The sequence below is a fragment of the Hippocampus zosterae genome, chromosome 11 (genome assembly GCF_025434085.1).
Source record: "Hippocampus zosterae strain Florida chromosome 11, ASM2543408v3, whole genome shotgun sequence".
Taxonomy (NCBI): domain Eukaryota; kingdom Metazoa; phylum Chordata; class Actinopteri; order Syngnathiformes; family Syngnathidae; genus Hippocampus; species Hippocampus zosterae.
This window is the reverse complement of record NC_067461.1, coordinates 22,829,125-22,841,172: the sequence shown is the minus strand read 5'-3', so window position 1 is coordinate 22,841,172 and position 12,048 is coordinate 22,829,125. Positions and strand designations below refer to the sequence as shown.

Below are 12,048 nucleotides of genomic sequence, written 5' to 3'. Positions count from 1 at the left end.
CAAAAGCAAGTGGAAGAGTGGGTAACCCTTATGTGAACATGCCAGGCACGTTCTCAGTTTGTTGTTTTTGCGTCATGTAATGTTAGCACATTGTACACTTATTCAGCCTGTTATTCTCTATTTATTTGCCTTTTAAGATGACATGTCTTTTCTTGGTGTTGGATTTTATCAAAAAAATTCCCCCCAAAATGCGACTTATACTCCAGTGTGACTTATGGAGTTCTTTTTTCTTCTTCTTTATAATGCATTTTATGGCCGGTGCAACTTATACTCAGGAGCGACTTATTCTTCGGAAAATAGGGTACACATATTTTGTGAAAGCCTCAGCAGTTTATTTGAGAATGAGACCAGAGACCAACAACAGACAGGTCGGGGCTAAAGTTGTGGACAGGTTCAAAGGATGTTTAGATTCTTAAAAGACTTCAAGTTTTGAACATTTCAAGGAAGATGTGAATCCTTTTTCAAGGCATTGTATAAATCAGTTTCAATGACACCAGATTCAAGATGCCTCAGATATCAAGTGTCAGATCAGCATTTTTTTTTTTTTGCAACAAATCACATCCAGCAGATTTTTAGGGATTGTTTTGCTTTGTGAGCGCAAACAGTACTCTGTCTCCAAACAGTGAATAAGATGAGAAAACCTTTATTAGTCTCGCAATGGAGAAATTCCCAATTCACAGCAGCAAAGTTATGAAAGGAAGAAGTAGAACAACAAAATATAGGAGCTGCTGGAAAGGCAGCCACTCTCGCGGCGCCATTTTGAAGTCAGAATAACAAAAATAACACAACACAACACATAGGACACAGACAGTCGTGCAATCTTCACCAATTTTCTGCATACAGTTGGGGTTAAAGTCTCATTTCACAGTGTTCTCGATGAGTACTTTAATGTTCGACAGAAATACGTGTTCTTATTCTGCAATTTTGACTCTTGTAGTACCTTCCTGGACTCTGAGACAAGACGAGCGATGGGTGAGCAAGCAGTTCAGCTTGCAAAGGCAGTGCAGTACTCTTCTGCTGGTACCGTCGAGTTCCTAGTCGATTCTTCGAAGAACTTCTATTTCTTGGAAATGAACACACGGTTGCAGGTCTGTGCAGGCATGTGTGTGTCGAAATTTATTCATGTGCATTCCGTTTGTTTTTATTCGACATGTTGTGTTTTGCAATTGAATTGAATCCGCACATTCTAGACACAAGAGAAGAAGCAAACAATTGTTTGAAAAGCAGTCTGGAAGTAGACTAGTATCTCTCCAACAATGAGTTGCCTTTTTTCCCCCTAATTTCTTTGTCCTAATTGAGACTTGAACAGGAACCGTCTGGTTCAAAAGCTCAAAAGTTTTTACACATAAGCTGCTACCGCCACGAAATCTCTAAATGGTCTTGGCCACATTTCTGCAGTTCAAAGAATTGGTAATCTGATAGCGGAGGCCATCTTTACGCAGATTTTCAATTCACATAATGTTGTCCTCATATTTGGTGCCAGCGGTTTTGAGATTTATTACTGTGCTGAGTTATCTTGAAGGGACAGTACTGTAAATTCCCGGTGTCATAAGCCATACACAGAGACTGCTGTACATTGTAGCAAAGTGTCATTTTTTTCAGTGTTGTCCAATGAGAAACCGAATGAAATGTTTACAAAAAATGTGATGGGTATGCCGCACTCACTTCTATGAGAGGGATGATGTTTGGCTTGGCAGCATTTTTCATGAAACATGGCAAAAGTTGTGAAATTGACCTCTGTTGCAATACTTTGGGAGCAGCAATTCCTTTATTTTATTATTCCCGAACATATTTGGGCTTGTTATCAACAGCTTAATATAAGAAAGGAGTTCAGCAGTTCGATCTCTTTTTGCAAGTATTTATGATACATCTGGATCAGGGACACATGACAATAATGACATGAGTTAGATGTTTCAGTATGGGTATGCTCACAAAAAACACCAACACTCTAGGCTTTATTATGTTTTCGGCACCTTTGTATTGTTGTTCTTATTTATAAAAACCTGTCCTGAAACCTTTCTCAGTTTTTAGCAGTCTGTAATGGCCTGAGTTTCCATTTCATGCTCTACGATCCTAGTTACCATACTTTCCGCACCATAAAACACACCTAAAAGCACTGATGCGCCTAATACATAGACCAATATTCTGATTTCTTGGATGAAGTATTGTAAAGTGCTTTCTTACAGCACTTTACAATACTTATATAGAGCCTTCACAACAGCGGTTGTGAAGGCTCTATATAAAAAAAGCTGTATTATGTTGTATTATCTTTAGTGGAGCTCCATCTAGTGGATGCATAAAGCAAACGCAGCCACTGTTGTAACTTCAATTAATTCTATGCGCCTTATAATGCGGTATGCCCAATACAATAATCTCTCGTTCATCACGGGGGTTACGGTCCAAAAAGAACCAGTGAAATCCGTGAAGTAGTGAACTATATTTTTTACAGTTATTATACAATGCTGAACTATGTATAGAATGAAACCAAAGAGCAAAACCTGTTTTCAGGCCCAAGCACAAAAAACTTTTTCAACAAATATCTATAATAGTTTTTGGAAATACTGTACTGTAAAATAATATTCTTAATAGTCAGTACAAGGTTGGACTGTTCACGTCGGTCAGTGCCTTAGCCAATCAGGATGCAGAATGCAATTCACGGTTTAAAAACATTTTTAAAAACTGCACAAAAAAATCCGTAAAACAGCGAAGCCGAAGAAAGTGAACCGCGTTAGAGCAAGAGATCACTGTATATGAAAACCATTTCGAAATAGGCCATTCATTGAGGGTGCGCCTTATACTACAACGTGCCTTATAGTGCAGAAAATACGGGCGTTTAACCATTGTTGTCTTAACTTTGGTCTCTAGGTTGAACATCCCATAACGGAGTGTATTACCGGTCTTGACCTGGTTGAGCAGATGATCCGAGTTGCCAAGGGTTACCAACTGCAGCACAAACAGGAAGATATCCCAATAAATGGTTGGGCCTTTGAGAGCCGCGTCTATGCTGAGGTTTGAATTGCTCTCTCCACATGCTTGCATTTATTGCAAACTTCTCCGAATCATCCTTCATGAAAACACTTCAAACTGTATTTAAAAAAAATAAGGATCAACAATCATCAGTTAAAACAACAACCTGTCACTTTGAGCCTTTAATTACAGTACAGTTTCCCCTCGAAACTGAAGGAGGAAAAACAATTATTTAGTTTATTTGGAAACAAGTTGCAGTTTGCAAAGAAAGTTAAAAAAAAGCTTACTTCAAATTGAAATGAATCAATGTTTCGTCTGATCCAGCGTGCCTATGTGTAAGATTGACCAGTCATATTCAAACATTATGTTAAATAGTATAGAGCGGTCCATTGTGGATTCTTTTTTTTTCTGCTTACATTTCCGCTTGCTTCAAAAGCTAAATAAAGTCTTCTACAGAGATCTAATTGTTGAAAGCAGCTAGCAAAATATAAACGGAGGTATCCAAGTATAACTACATAGCATTCAGAGTTCAGATCCTTGAAGACACGGGTGTCAAACTCAAGGCTTTATGGCACAGATTCTTTTCTGCTTGGCTCTCGACAAAGGCGGACGCTTTTTGCACAGCTCCCCTGCCCTCCCACCTTTTTTTCCCCTGCTCACCACTTAGTCTTTTGTGCTGTCTTTGTCCAACTTTTTTTCCCTAGCCTCCTACCATGTTTTCATCCGAAGAACTAACCATGGAATTAGTTGGCTGGTCTCTCGATGTAATCGACAACATTTTTTCGACGGAAAGAGCGGGCAGTGGGGAGCCTGCTTGCCATCAGGGGGGACACTTGGTGCCGGATACGCCCTGGATCCATGGAGAAAGTGTAGACCGGTGTGCCTGACAGTACTGTCCGTGGAGGATGTGGAAGACATCTACATCATTGGCCTTTTGATAACAGGTATGCTGCCGTTTGGTGTTGGCAGCTTGCTGTTCTATCGCAAAATTCAACCGACGGGAGCGGCTCTATTGGAAGTGAAGAAGCTGCTGGTCACTCTGGATGGCTTGGCGTGAATGTCCAACACTCACACCTAAGCGGGGACTGAGCTCAACCGAAATTTTGTTGCGACTTTTGCGACTGCGGTTTTGGAGCGACTCCGCGCGATTGAAAATACCATGGAGACGTTGGAATCCACGCTGCGAAAGAATTTTGGGATCTGAATGATTGGCGCCAGTGAGGAGATACAGACCAAGTACTCAAGGCTGTCTGGAATTGTTGGCGGCCGTCTCTACAAAACAAACAACGCTATCTGGCCTTTCCCCTGGATGGAAATATGCATGGAGTCTAGGGCCCCCACCACCACCCCCCTCTTTCTCGGACATGGACTGATAAGCTGGGACTGTCTTCATGATGAGCAGACCTCAACGAAGAAGCTATGACCTGTACACGCATACACATACGCGACTGGACAAGCACACGCGCATACACATCCTTGTTATCATCGTCTTCATTGCTCCAATGAATGCGGAGCGCAACGGTGACCGTGCAGCTGGTCATTTTTCGTCCGCGTCGCTCGGTTGAGCAATAAATGAACAAATACTTGACTGACTTCAAAACTAATGAGCCATCATTTTTTTGTGTACAAGTAATAATATAGAACAAAAAGTATAGAAATAAATATAAATTATAATTTAAAATATAATAAGGATGTGCATCAACTTCCCACTTTAAAACATATTGGGTAAGGAGCATGAAATGCCTGGGGCGAGCGCCATACATCCAAGCTTCTGGCTTGCGCTCATCCTGACTAGCGGCGCTCATCCTGATGAGCGGTAGACTTTGTTACAATCTGAAAGTTGATAACTCATTTGAATGTGAATATCACTGATGCAAGAGCAGTAACAAATGCCACTGGTGTTTTTATAACATTTGAATGTAATGCACACAATCAGGTACATGACTCTGGGTGAGTTTGTCATTTTAAAGGGTCTGTTTCTCATATTCCTGTTCTTCACATGTACGTGAACCTGAAGTTGCACTTCATCTTTGCATTTGTTCTTTTAGGACCCTTACAAGTCATTTGGTCTCCCTTCCATTGGAAGGTTGTCCCAATACCAAGAGCCAACGGATCTCAACAATGTAGGTAGTGTGCTTCTGAAAATGCTTTGAATGTCTCTATACGACCTCAACGAGACATTACATCTTTACTCGGATAAACGTTTTCACATTTTGGGCTAAATCAATTTGTTACTGACAGGTCCGGGTGGACAGTGGCATTGAGGAAGGAAGTGACATCAGCATCTATTATGATCCTATGATTTCTAAGGTTAGTCAATCATTATACTGTATATTAGAACTATTTTTTTTCTTTTAACACAAACGTTTATGAAAAGGTATTGGGGCTGGACGATGATGGGAAAACAATCATGATTATTTGAATTAAGATTTAAATCACGATTGTTAAAATGATCATAGTATTGATTTCAAAACATATTTATTCAACGACTAAAACTCATCTTCTCAAACATCATGGATCACTGGAGCCTCCTGTTGATTCATCTCTGCATGTTACTTTGAACACAAAATACACAAAAAAAGCCTGCACGGATGGCAAAAATGACTGACCTTGTGGAGATAGGCTTATCAATGTTCTCTGTGTACATTTGCAAGGAATTTTGAGATTTCTTCATTTATGGTCTTTAATATCATCAAAAGGTTGAGAGAATCTGGTTAAATCACTTCATGTAAGCAGCAAGGCCATAATCCAACATTGAATGCCGGTGACCTTCGAGCCCTCAGGTGGCAGTTCATCAAAAACTTGTATCAGTCTGGAAAGGAGATCACCACATGAGCTCAGGAAGACTTCATAAAACCAATGTCAATAAATACAGTTTGGCACTACATCACTATGAGTGCAACTTAAATCTATGTGAAGCAAAAGCTGGTTATCTGCAACACCCTGAAACGTGGCTGGCTTCTCTGAACCTAAGCTCATCTAAGATGGTCTGATGCAAAGTGGAAAAGTGTTTTCTGTGGTCTGACGAGTCCGCATTTCAAATTGTTTTTGAAAATTGTGGATGTCACGTTCTCTAGGCCAGGGGTCCCCAAACGCCGGTGGTCCGCGGGGCATTTGGTACCGGGCCGCACAAAAAGAACTTGCCTTAATTCGGTTTTATTTATTTCGGAATACGAAATGTTTTATTTTGAAAAATTACCAGATTCTCCGTTAGATCCGTCTGTGTCACGCTTGACACGCGTCAAACCACGCTTCTGCGTCACGTGACCGATTACGCTTAAAAAAAAAATATAATTTTAACTGCTGGAGATCGCAAATGACGGTGGCCTTAAAAGGACGTTTGAGACAACTGGATTAAAGTTATGGCTGAATATTCTGAGATCACCACAATAGCACTGTTGCTATTTCTGACATGCTACCTGTATGAGGCGGGAGTTTTCTGCAGACACGGCGACTAAAACAAAATTACAAAGTAGACTGGACATAAAACACACACTTGAAGTGTCATTGTCTCCTATTAACACGAGATGGGACCATCTGGTTGCAGAAAATCAAGCTTGGGGCTATGGTGAGTCATCATTTTCATGCACTTTGAATTTGCATTGTATCGTATTTTGAAGGCATTAAACATTACCATCATGATCAGAGTGTTGCGGCCAGATGATACGCTCCTTGTGTTTATTGTTATTATATTTCGAAAACACCACAGTTTTCAGGCAGCTCATACCTTATTATTTGGTTGTATTATTTCCGCCACACCTTAAATGCCAGTCCCTGAAAATATTGTCTGACATAAAACGGTCCGTGGGGCAAAACAGGTTGGGGACCCATGCTCTAGGCCAAAGAAGAAAAGAACCAACCAGATTGTTATGGACGCATAGTTTAAATGTTTTTATCTGTGATGGTATGGGACTGTGTTAGTGCCAATGGCCTGGGCAACTTATTCATCTGTGTGAAGGCACCATTAATGCTGACAGGTACATACAGGTTTTGGAAAAACATGCCATCCAAACAACGTGTTTTTCATAGACTCCCCTTATTTTATCAAGACAATGGCAAACCACATTCTGCTCGTGTTACAACAATCTGGCTTTGTCGTAAAAGAGTGCGGGTATTAGAGTGGCCTACCTGCAGTCCAGACCTGTCTCCCATTGAAAATGTGTTATCAAGCGCCAACGGAGACCCCGGACTTTTGCACAGCTGAAGCTGTACATCAAGCAAGAATGGGAAATAGTTCCACCAACAAAACTTCAGCAATTCGTGTCCTCAGTTCCCAAATGTTTATTGAATCTTGTTGAAAAAAAAAAGGAGATGTAACACAGTGGTAAACCTGTCCCCTAGATTTTTTACAATGCCTGCAGCCATAAAATGTTAAGTTAATTATTATTTGCTAAAAACAATAATAATATTAACAACACATATTGGCTGAACATGATTTGCAAATCATTGTATTCAGTTTTTTTTTTATGTTTAACCCAATGTCCCCACTTCATTGGAATTGGGTTTGTATGTTCTTTTCACAAGTTATGGGAGTTACCAGGCTAACCTGGGATCTCGGGGATTGTATTTTGTGTCATGTCGTGTGGAAAAGTGTGTTGGGCCAATCGCCTCAGATCTCCATGTTATTATTATATATTATAAATACCATGATACTTTTTTTTTTTAACCGAACAATGCCCCCCGAAGCATTGTTGTCACACCAGGCAAATTCACAGATGAGCTTAGATTGGGGTCGCACTGAAGGGATGGCTGTATTGCACTTGACTCTTTGCTCAAATTAAACACTTCAACTTAACATACACAGCCGTGCGCACCACTTGTGTCTTTTTTTCCCCTTTGAGTCTCTCTCTCCCTCTTTTTCGATCTATTCCGCTTTTGATACATCACAGCCTTCATAGGAACACTCTCTCTGTCTTGATGGACGGCAAACACCTGTTCAAAAATCTTGCGACGTTTGGCCAACACACTTTCAAAGCCACTGTCACCAAAAGGAAACACTCAGTCTGTTCTTTGCAGACTGTGGGCTATGCAGGCAGGTGTTCAAATGGAAGTAGTCCCCACGGCTGCATTCATGTTCAAGTCCTATCAATGCCATTAGCTTCTCCGTTGCCTATTTATTTGCGGCATCCACAAAATGGTCAGCGCATGTCTCACACAAATGACTGCAGAGTCCATTCTTTGTCAATAAAATGCAGTTTTACCCCCAAGTAGTTATCATTGTTCAACGAAGTCCAATGATTACCTCTGACGGCGATATTTGCATTGTTTTTTTTTTGTTGTTGTTTATTTTTTTAAGGCATGTTTTTCCGCCAAGCCCTCTTGTCTTCATACAAAGCATGTGTTCTTGATACTACAGTTCAGGGCTGTCTCACAATTTCCGGAACCGTGTCATCCTGCTTATTAATAGTTTTTGTTTGATTGTCATGTTTAAAAGATTGAGGGAAGCCTAAATCCAAGTCACGATTTAAATTTTTATCCAGCTCTAGATGATATGGTCACAATAGCAAGTAAATTATGAAAAGCAAGCATGGCTCTGATTCAATCTTGTATCTCTTTGCAGTTGATAACCTATGGTGCTACGAGAGCAGAAGCCCTTGCCAAGATGGAAGATGCTTTGGATAACTACGTTATCAGAGGTATTATGATTTTGAGGATCCAAACATCTTTTTCTTTTGAATATTTTTTGGGCTCATAACGATGTGTGGTTTTGACTCCAGGTGTAACCCACAACATTCCACTCCTGAGAGAAATAATCACCCATCCACGCTTTATTTCCGGCGACATTAGCACGAATTTCCTTCCAGAGGTTTACCCTGATGGCTTTAAAGGTCACCAGCTGCAGGTGGAACAACAGCGAGAACTGGTAGCCTCTGCAGCAGCACTTTACATCACATCCCAGCTCACTTTCCAGAACGTACGAGGTAATTTAAGGTAAGAATCCCCGTACATTACAGCAGGCGTTATTTTCTTTCATCCTCTCAAATTTATACCTCGGCAGGAAAAACCGAGAAAAGAGGTTCGATCGATTCACAGTCGTCTAGAAATATTGCCTGTGTTTTATAGCTCGTTTTGGACAATGTCCTTCTGGAAAGTCTTCGTGTTCACATTTCTCAACTAAGATTGCAAATGCATTGAAAAGTTTCTTGAGACTTTCGTTTCAGGATGAGTGAGAATGCAATTTTAAGGAGGCCGTTTGGTTGATGCAGTTGTAAGAAACGGGTTCTGCAGAAATTGGTCATAAAAAGATCGATGACATGATTGCTTATATATTATGGCTGGTGTCTTTGGATAAATATGTAATGCACATACTTCATATCAGTTACTAATACAAGTATACTATGCATGGAAACATGAACAGCTTAAATAGACGATAGTCATCTTTTGTGTCTCTGTGATGAAATCATGTTTTGGGAAAAAAGCATTATATGTTAAGTTCCCGTTCATTAGAAATGCTTCAAAGTGAGTTAGCAAATCACCCGCCATCAAAAACTTTGGTGAAAAGTTATTTAATTGAGTGGTTGCACATCGATAGAAGTTCCAGTGTTTGCAGAAAATCTTTGTTGTGAGATGAGTTTTATACGCCTCTGTGAAATGAAACGTTAGCAAGGTTTGGTTTTCAATAAAATTAATTCAAGACTGACAAGACACATACGTGTGTTGACTGTAGTGAATCGTTATGAACTAGCAAATGCCATTCAAGACAGTTTTAGTCAGTACGAGAAAGAAGCAGCTTGCGTTCCACAAATGCACATTTTTGTTGTTTGTTTAAATCTGCGGGCTGTAAAAAGACTGGACTACTAGCAGTGCCTTGACACATGACATTCATGTTGTCACAAGTCCTCTTTCGTCACTGAAGTCAAGGCAAATGAAATTAATCTGTTCCTCGCTCTCCCAAAACACCCAATTTATTTGTAACGTGTGTTTTCTTTGCAGGGTACCCTCAATACCCGTGGAGAGTAGTTGCTGGCGGCTAAGTGCACAGCTGGGAGAGCAATGGCATGACGTGGAAGTGAATAAATCCGGACCCATTTATACGGTGAGTAAAGTTTGTTTCTGCTGAATTTATCAACATTTCAGCCACACAACATACCACATTTTCTGCACTGTTGGGCGCACCAAAAAGTCTTCCATTTTCTTAACAGCTCACCGAGCGCCTTAAAAATCCGGTGCTCCTTGTGTATGGTCATTACAGTAATATGTTGACTCCAAAATGGCTCCTTGCTGGAGACATGCTTCCAATGTTATAACTTGCTGTTGGTTCAGTGAACTGTGTCGCTGCTTCATTAAATAAGTATGTGTTGCAGCTCCGAAAAAAGGAGAGCTGTGGTGTTATTTTTTTAAAACAGTCTCAACAAATTCAGGTAGGTCTTTGTCGATCTCCGTGCTTTCTTCCGTTCAACTCGAGAGGCGTTCAAGACCGCCATCGAAAAACTTACTAATACTAACGATTACTACAAAAATGGAAAATAATACATCAAAACTGAAAAGCAAGTGAGGATATAAAAAAAATAATTCTATTCCCCCCCTACAGAATTCATATTGTGATTTCATCATTTGTGAATACACAACAAAGGAATAAATAAGTAGGACTGACATCTTGCTGTGTTATTTTGACTTCAAGATGGCGCCGCAAGAGTGGCTGCCTTTCCAGCAGCTCCTATTTATTTTGTTCTTCTCCTTCTTCCTCTCATAACTTTGCTGCTGTGAAGTGGGAATTTCTCCATTGTGAGACTATTAAAAGTTTTCTTATTTTATCTTATCTGATTGTACTCTTGGAGCTACGATAAAGGAAATGCCAAATGGGTTTTTCGGAGGTGGTCATGAACGCCTCTCAAGTTGACCGGAAGAAAAAGGGAAGGTGATGGACAAAGACGCACCTGAGTTTGTTGAAAAAAATGAGAGCTGTGGTTGTAGTTTTATTATTTTTTAAACGCAGACTTTATTAATGGTTTTCACAGTCTCAGCAAGTCCAGATACTGTACGTCTTTGTCCGTCTCCGTGCTTTCTTCTGTTCCACTCAAGACTACGAAAAACGTAAATTAATTCTTACTTCAATGAAACCACGAAGTAAATCAAGTGAGAAAATGACAAAATAGATTCTGTATGGGGGATATATAATTTATTTTGTGATTTCCTCGCTTGATTTTCTGTTTTGATGCATTATTTTCAATTTTCGTAGTTTCATTTAAGTACAGTAATAGTTAATTTACATTTTTCAGAGGCGGTCATGAACGCCTCTCGAGTTGAATGGAAGGAGCGTAGCACCATCTAGTGGACGCATTGTAGGTTGCGCCTTTTAGTGCGAGGCGTCTAATCTATGAAAAAAATTTACAAAATAGCCATTCATTGAAGGTGCACCTCATAATACAGTGCGTCTTTTCGTGCGGAAAATACGGTATTTCATAAAAATGCTGTTGATTCAAAAATTACAGTGTGTGAGGGAAACTATTCCATGCCAATTCACTCCCCACAAAAATCTGAAAAATGACTGATGTGATGTGATGGCACCACACGGCATCTCAAATTTTAGGTCAGTCGGGGCAGGTGTTTGCAGGGATGAGATTTTTCCGCTTTTTGGCGGAATTACGCTTTTTTTCTGTCAAAATGGACCTATTTTATATTGTTCCAAATCCGTAAACCCCAGGGTGTGTGTGTGTGTGTGGGAGGGGGGGGGGGGTTTCTGGACTTTCAAACTGTCTGTCAAATTTTCAACTACTGTAGTGTGTAAATTGAATACACTTCATCTTCAGCATGTTTCGTGCCACTTGTAAGTGGCCCCGCCCCCTGTGCCGGCCACGCCCCCTTCCGCTTTTTCCATCACTAGCCACTCTCATTCCTGTGTTTGGGAGCTGTGGCCCACTGACCTATTAGTTCGGCAAAAAGGCTGCCTTCCTTGAACGCTTACATCTCAGGAACTATTGGGCCAATCTTCACATATTTGAACAAACAGTGGAGCAACACGATGAAAACGGACAATACCACAATAATCATACGCAGGGCTTGGAGCACCACGTCTCTTTTGGTTTACTTTAATACAGGGGTAAGCAAACCTTTTGTCTCTGGGACCACATTGATTCTAAA

At 40.4% G+C, this 12,048-nt stretch overlaps 1 protein-coding gene across 2 annotated transcripts in view; it reads left to right on the top strand.

Annotated features, from left to right (window-relative positions):
* The window catches only part of pcca (propionyl-CoA carboxylase subunit alpha), a 71,612-nt gene that overhangs the window by 54,852 nt on the left and 4,712 nt on the right, over window positions 1–12,048 (top strand). For both annotated transcript variants that reach the window (XM_052081051.1, XM_052081052.1), the window contains 7 exons: window positions 938–1,088; window positions 2,866–3,009; window positions 5,016–5,090; window positions 5,209–5,277; window positions 8,528–8,603; window positions 8,685–8,898; window positions 9,901–10,003. In XM_052081051.1, coding sequence (XP_051937011.1) covers window positions 938–1,088; window positions 2,866–3,009; window positions 5,016–5,090; window positions 5,209–5,277; window positions 8,528–8,603; window positions 8,685–8,898; window positions 9,901–10,003 — 832 coding nt within the window. The remainder of the gene's footprint in view (window positions 1–937; window positions 1,089–2,865; window positions 3,010–5,015; window positions 5,091–5,208; window positions 5,278–8,527; window positions 8,604–8,684; window positions 8,899–9,900; window positions 10,004–12,048) is intronic.